Below are 7,279 nucleotides of genomic sequence, written 5' to 3'. Positions count from 1 at the left end.
ATGCTGTGGGGATATTTTTCAGCGGCAGGGAACGGAGCAAGGTACAGAGAGATCCTTGAAGAAAACCTGCTCCAGAGCGCTCAGGACCTCATACTGAGGTGAAAGTTCACCTTCCAACAGGACAACGACCCTAAGCACACAGCAAGACAACGCAGGAGTGGCTTCGGGAGTCTCTGAATGTCCTTGAGTGGCCCAGCCAGAGTCCGGACTTGAGCCCGATCTAACATCTCTGGAGAGACTTGAAAATAGCTGTCCAGCGACGCTCCCCATCCAACCTGAAAGAGCTTGAGAGGATCTGCAGAGAAGAATGGGAGAAACTCCCCAAATAAAGGTGTGCCAAGCTTGTAACCCAAGAAGACTGGAGGCAGTAATCACTACCAAAGGTGCTTCAACAAAGTGCAGAATGAAGGGTCTCAATACTTATGTAAATGTGATATTACATTTTTGTATTTCTTAAGTGGTTTTTGCTTGTCATTATGGGGTATTGTGTGTAGATTTATGAGGGGAAAAAACTATTTAATCGTTTTTAGAATAAGGCTGTAACGTAACAAAATGTGGAAAAAGTCAACAGTTCTGAATACTTTCTGAATGCACTGTATATAGCAAAAATGTTGATCATAACACTAATTATTATTTTTTTTTTTTTTATTATCTCGCAACATAAAACAATATTGTGGGTTGTACCACATACATTATGTATTCACATAGTACACCATACAGCTACAAAGAGAGACTGAACAAAAACAAAGAAACAAATCTTTTTTTCCTTTTTTTTTTTTTTACATACTGCATACTTGACATGAAAAAATAGAACCATGAACAATCTTTAAACTCAAAAAGGAATGTAGCTGCCAGATGTGATGTTGTGTTTATTTGGGACAGGATATAAGCCTGAGCCCAGATTGAGTCCAGCTTGAGTCCACCCTAAACCCAGCTTGATTCCAGCTTGGAAGAGTGGGCAGATGGGGTGATCAATGAAGATCAGTACTGAGAGCAGAGTATACATCCTGATAATATTTGTGTGTGTGTGTGTGGGGGGGGGGGGGGGGGGGGGGGGGGGGGGAATGTGAGAGAGAGAGAGAGAGAGAGAGAGAGAGAGAGAGAGAGGAGAGAAAGACAAAGTATGAGATAAAAATGGAAAATATGTGAAGTGTGTATAGGTAAGGAGTTAGCGAGTGTATAAGTATGTAAGTAAATACGTCTATGAGGGAGAAACATGCAGGTTGGGGTTTATTGTCATAAGTCTTGCCCTGGATGCAGAATTGAGCTGTTTCCGCTAGATGGGCCAGCTGCAAAGTCAAAATTTGCTATATCGTTGTAATGTTTGAAAACAAACATTTGCTTTTTGGTCTTCAATTTAGGTAAGGGTTATTTATGCATTAGGGTTAGCAGTGTGGTTAAGGTTAGGGATAAGGTCAGGTTTAAAATCAGATTTTATGACTTTGTGGCTGTGCCAGCTAATGAACACCCTGCAGAGCTGCCTCCAGTACATGAGTAATCTCAATAAATGCCAACCTGTGAGAAACATAGGGAGGAAGTATGCTCATTGTTCCAATGTCTTAACATTCTCCCATCACCATAAAAATGTACAACATACCCAAAAGAGTAATGTATAATAGCTTCCAGCACATACACTGCACCAAGTTTTTAATTAAGATAACAGTCTGTTCACTTCAATATAATATGATTCTCCAATCCCCATACCAGTTACAGCGAGAATAGAGTCCCTTTTCAAGTAGCTTATGTGGACATAGGATTAACAAAAGTTGTGTATGAACTGTGTGAGTAGTTCAATTCAACAGTTTTCTCATTTTTTATTACCTTGAACATGAATGGGAAATTCCCATTAAATCAGCACCGGAGTAGTTCCATCATTGAAACTGCAATATTCAAAGAAATAGTTTAGCTCAGAAAAATATCAGTGATATAAATCATGCCCCCCCCCCCCCCCCCCCCATTTTATTCCACAGTGAAGTTAGGGAGTAGCACCATAGCATTAGCCTCCCAAAAAATGTTGTACAAATGAAATATTAATATGCAGTATATATGATCAGCACCCATTATTACATAGATCATAAATATGACTGAATCATTATAACTGTGTGTCGATCATGCCATGACGTTATTAAAGGGGGAGTTTGTTCTAACGGTGGGAATATAATAGCCATATTCCCCAGGTCCCTAAATTAGTCAAAGTCCTGTTGGTCATGTCTGTGACAATCTACAACAACCAACAAAAGATATTACAAACTAAACTACCAGTTATTATCTGGTGTCTTCCATTAATACACTGTACCTTCAGTCTGGTACTACAAGTGTTAAGTTGTCATGGTTCTCCATTACTGTTACATCTTTTACTACTGTTAAAATCACTATCATTGATAATACCACATTAAAAACAAGTTACGGTGGTGACAACCTCTCACCTCAGTCTAACACAATGGACAAGACAGATTGCTGGGGCTACACCTCACCTCTGTCACTAGAGTTCTCTCATACAAGCACTTCTGACAACTTTGATTCGGCAACTGTTTGATTCTTGTGTTAAAAAACAAGAAATACTTTGTTTCTCATTGGTTCTCAGTGTGGAATGGCTAGATATCATACTCTGGCTTATAAATGGCCTGATTACTGATTACGTCAATCTTTTCTCATGAAGGAAGGGTGGCTGGTTGGTTGCTGTCAGAGGTATCGTGTAGTACAGTACTTATGAAATCAGGACAGCAGTATTGAGTATACATCTACAGACATAACAACACATTGGAAAGTTGTTTTCTGTTACTAAAGGCTGTCTGGCAAACTGACTGGACTAAAAAGCCTGGAATCATTTATGATTTAGTCATTATCCCTCAACAGTTAAATAATCTTACCTAAATATTTTAAATATGTACATTTTTTTGATCTCTCTTGAGAGAGAAAAAAAAGAAAAAAAAGTTTAAAAAAGTAAGCTTCAAGTTGTCAATAATCTGTTCTCTTTTTCTCTCAATGAAATCAAGATTAAAAGTGCTTTTATAAAATATTTTCTTCTGTATGTACAATTTCTATTAGCTATAACAAAACAAAAAAACAATAACAACAATCATCATCATCATTATCATGTAATAAATAATAAAAAAGTGGATTAAAATGAGTTTGTAGAGCACATGGGGAATCTGGACTAATATTCATCATGTTCCTCTGACCTGGTGCCTGTGTGTGTGTTTGTAGTGTCTCGGCAACGTTGAGGTAGAGAGAGCTCTATCTCGACCACTTCATAAGCCCCAAGCAGGCTCTGACACGCAAGCAATGCAGAGGCAGCCATGATTGGTGAATAAGGATTTACTGGCTCTGTCGTGACAGTGTGTGCATAGAGACAAACCTTGCTCTGCTTCAAAACGAATAACAGCACCAGGCAAAAGCAGGACTCACTGACTGAGCCCTTTGTGTGTCAACATGTGTAGGGAAAGCACCAGTGTGTTTAGGAGTGCATTTCTGTCCACACACTATTCCCATCAATGTCTCCGGCTTCAGGATAAAGGGCTTGCGTGGCCCGTGCTGCCTGTGGTCATTGGAAGGACCAGACTTTGGCGGCCATGCTTCGGTCGTTTAAAGCAGTAAGGCTGTATGACAGGAGCTGTGCTGGCTGGATGACAGGAGCTTTGTGTAAGTGAGAGTTGGTGTCTGTGTGTATCAGTGCACCATTTTACAGGGGTCACTGCTGCCCTCTTGTGCTTCAAATAGAAAGCGCTCACTAATCCCCACAGGAGCCATAGAACTGGAGGGATAGATCTCTCAACCAACACCTGAAGGAAGATGAGGACTTCTACTGCCGGTTGTTCTCACTCTACATCTATGCTATAAGAGCAGCCTTATATTCAGCATCTAGTGCCTGTTGTTCTCACTCTACATCTATGCTATAAGAGCAGCCTTATATTCAGCATCTAGTGCCTGTTGTTCTCACTCTCCATCTATGCTATAAGAGCAGCCTTATATTCAGCATCTAGTGCCTGTTGTTCTCACTCTACATCTATGCTATAAGAGCAGCCTTATATTCAGCATCTAGTGCCTGTTGTTCTCACTCTACATCTATGCTATAAGAGCAGCCTTATATTCAGCATCTAGTGCCTGTTGTTCTCACTCTACATCTATGCTATAAGAGCAGGCTTATATTCAGCATCTAGTGCCTGTTGTTCTCACTCTACATCTATGCTATAAGAGCAGCCTTATATTCAGCATCTAGTGCCTGTTGTTCTCACTCTACATCTATGCTATAAGAGCAGGCTTATATTCAGCATCTAGTGCCTGTTGTTCTCACTCTACATCTATGCTATAAGAGCAGCCTTATATTCAGCATCTAGTGCCTGTTGTTCTCACTCTACATCTATGCTATAAGAGCAGCCTTATATTCAGCATCTAGTGCCTGTTGTTCTCACTCTACATCTATGCTATAAGAGCAGCCTTATATTCAGCATCTAGTGCCTGTTGTTCTCACTCTACATCTATGCTATAAGAGCAGCCTTATATTCAGCATCTAGTGCCGTGAAGAAGAGATGAATGGAGAGACTGATATGATCCCTGTAAAAGGGATAAAGATCAATGAAGCAACACAGCAGTAGAGTGAGGCGGATCGGTGGGGTGAGAGTAAAAATGGAGAGAGAAGAACCCTTCTCTTCACAGCAAGGCAGACATGACAGGAGTTGGTTTAAAAAAGGCTATGTGGGATGGTTCAGAGAAGTTTCTGTGGGTTTCTCTTCCCTCTTTTGGTCAAGACTAATGATTGAAATGTAAAACGTGTATGTCATGCTTGTTGGAAAGACAGTCTTGAAGAGCCTTGCAGTGCTGAGAACGGCCTTTCTGCAAGTACAGTTACAAACATTTCAAAAGCCAAAGGGAAAAAAGCAAGACAGACCCCTCGGTAAAAAAAAACACAACATGAACAAAATAATAATTAATAACAACATGAAAAAACAACCACATCAATAAACAAACAAATCAAATCAGCATCTTCATAATAATAATAATAATACCTGTAATAACAACATTGACAGTAACAATAACAATCGTAATAATATTGATAATAATAGTAATAATTAGGAGGATCATTAAAATTCTATGAAGAAGGAGAAGCAATGGAGTCCCTCCCGCAGAGGAGAGAGAAAGAGCACCACAGGCAGTGTGTCTGTCTGGTCCAGGGTCGGGCCCATACTGCTGCCTGACATGAGGTAAAAAACAAACAAAACAAAACAAGGATTCAAACCAGTAGTCCCCCTCCTTCCAGCCCAGAGCACCAGAGTGAGAAAACAGAGCAGGAGGAGGATGGAGATACACAGGACTAAAGGAGGGGTTGTCCGCTCCACCAGCCTGTGTGTCCGTCTGTCTGTTCATCATCACACAAAGTGGCTGTAGGGCCCAGTGAGGGTGGTAAAGGCATAGGGGGACACAGTGACCGTGGAGGTGGTGTGGTGGGTGGAGGCCAACCGCGTCACCATCCCCATCACTGGCCCCTCCGTGGTCTGGCCAGGACCTGGGCTGGCCCCTCCTGCCGTGGCCCCCAACTTGCGTTTCTTCCCAGGTTTGATGTCCTCGTAGGGCAGCCCCAGTAGTGCTGCCTCCTGCTGCCTCTCTCTAGCCCGCTCCGCCAGCATCTTCATCTTGGCCTCCCAGAGCCACTGGCCATGGCAGGGCTGGTTCATGTTCTTGTGTTGGTAGAACACCAGGGAGATGCGGGTGGGGTGAGAGCGGTCGGGCCTCTTGAGCGGCGTGGTGGCGTGCAGCTCACGCCGGGCACACTCGATCAGGATAGAACCGTGGGCGGGTGCCACCGCCACCCCTCCGATGCTGGGGTCCAGGAAGTTATGCTCGCTGTCCGACCACTGCTCTTCCTCATCCAGGTCGCGACCTCTCTGGCTCTCGACGTCGCTCGGGGTCTCGGCCCGATTAGGGTCCCAGCAGGCCTCTGGGGTTGGAGACTGTGTACCTGCCATGGATCCTCCAAAAGACTTCCAGGCCTTCTCCTGGAGACCTAGAGGGGTCGAGCTCCGACTCTCGCCCGCTTTGGAGCATATCTTGTCGGGGAAGCCTCTGGCGGGGCTAGGGCAGTACCCAGCAGGAACCATGTCCATGGGCCAAGCCTTAGGCTGAGGGCTGGGAGCAGGGCTGTCCCAGTGGCGGGGGGTGCCGGGGTGTGGGGAAGGAGAGGGTGACGGGGAGGGAACAGGGGAGGCCTTGGGGGTGTTGGGGCCAGGGTAAGAGTTCCATTGCTGGGGGTATGGGGAGGGCTGTTGTGGGGGATACTGATGCTGCTGTTGGGAGTATGGAGATTGGGAAGTCTGGTGAGGTCCCTGCTGGTGGACCTGCTGCTTGTCTGAAGTGAAGGGAGCCCCCGGGGGGCATGGTGGTTGGGGGTTGCCTTCCCAGCTGCCTGGTACCATACTCCCGTTGGGCTTGTGCCCGGACCAGGGCCCTCCAGGCTGCGGGGTGGGGATGGGAGTGTCGGGACAGCTCTGGGTATTGCCCCCCTCACACACTGGCACATCCATGGGCTCCTGCTTGATGACAGGGGTCCCTCTGTGGGAGGGCTCTGAGGAGACTGAGGAGGGACGTGATTGGTTGTAGTCAGGCTGGTGGGGGTGTGGGTAAGCGTTGCATTGGTGTTGGTTGGCTGGGTCTCCATGCTGCTGCTCAGGGAGGCCTGGGCCTGAGTAGGAGTGTGCCAGCTTGGCCTGGAGGCTCTGAACGTCTGGCTTCTTGTCCACAGGGCCGGGGGAAGCATTGTGCCCTGCGTGATGCCAGGAGCTGTTACGGCCCTCGTAAGTGAGCTCACGGGGGAAAAGTGTGTTAGGGTTGGGGGGATAGTTGTAATAGCCGTACGGCAGTGCTGAGGGTAGATTGGGGTGGTAGCCATTGACAGGGCCTGGTGGAGGTGGAAGTGCAGGGGGCTGGCCATTGGAAGGGGGGCCTCCCCGTGTGTAGTAGCCAGGGTGGGAGGGGTAGACGTGGTAGGGGTATTGGCACTGGTCCACTGCCTCCTTCTTTATGGTGGGCTTCACCTCCTGCTTAGGGATCACTGTGGGGGAGAGTAGAGGAGAGAGGGGTGATAAGACATGAGATAATCACTTGCCTCTGCACAAATCTGTGGTTTTTATGGTTCACTTGGTTGGAGTTTTACTTAGAACACCAGTAGTGGGTTTGATTCCTGAATGGGCTGCATACTGTATGCTGCTATAAGTCTTAACCCCAAGGTCAGATTGGATTAAATATACTCTCCTCCTATGACCATATTATTATCGTCATATTGTAA

General features: G+C 45.6%; 1 protein-coding gene across 6 annotated transcripts in view; it reads right to left on the bottom strand.

Annotated features, from left to right (window-relative positions):
- Nucleotides 1-627: 627 nt before the first annotated feature.
- LOC110536245 (methylcytosine dioxygenase TET3) overlaps nucleotides 628-7,279 on the bottom strand; it is an 81,360-nt gene continuing 74,708 nt past the window's right edge. For 5 of the 6 annotated variants that reach the window (XM_090191017.1, XM_036936143.2, XM_036936144.2 and 2 more), the window contains one exon: nucleotides 628-7,045. In XM_090191017.1, the coding sequence (XP_090047143.1) occupies nucleotides 5,367-7,045 (1,679 nt within the window). In that variant the 3' untranslated portion in view covers nucleotides 628-5,366. The remainder of the gene's footprint in view (nucleotides 7,046-7,279) is intronic. The other variant, XM_036936141.2, reaches the window with a different exon arrangement.

This window comes from Oncorhynchus mykiss, chromosome 11 (assembly GCF_057628025.1).
Source record: "Oncorhynchus mykiss isolate SJ-2025 chromosome 11, ASM5762802v1, whole genome shotgun sequence".
NCBI classification, from domain to species: Eukaryota; Metazoa; Chordata; class Actinopteri; order Salmoniformes; family Salmonidae; genus Oncorhynchus; species Oncorhynchus mykiss.
Note: the sequence above shows the minus strand (reverse complement) of the source record. Positions and strands in the feature narration are given on the sequence as shown.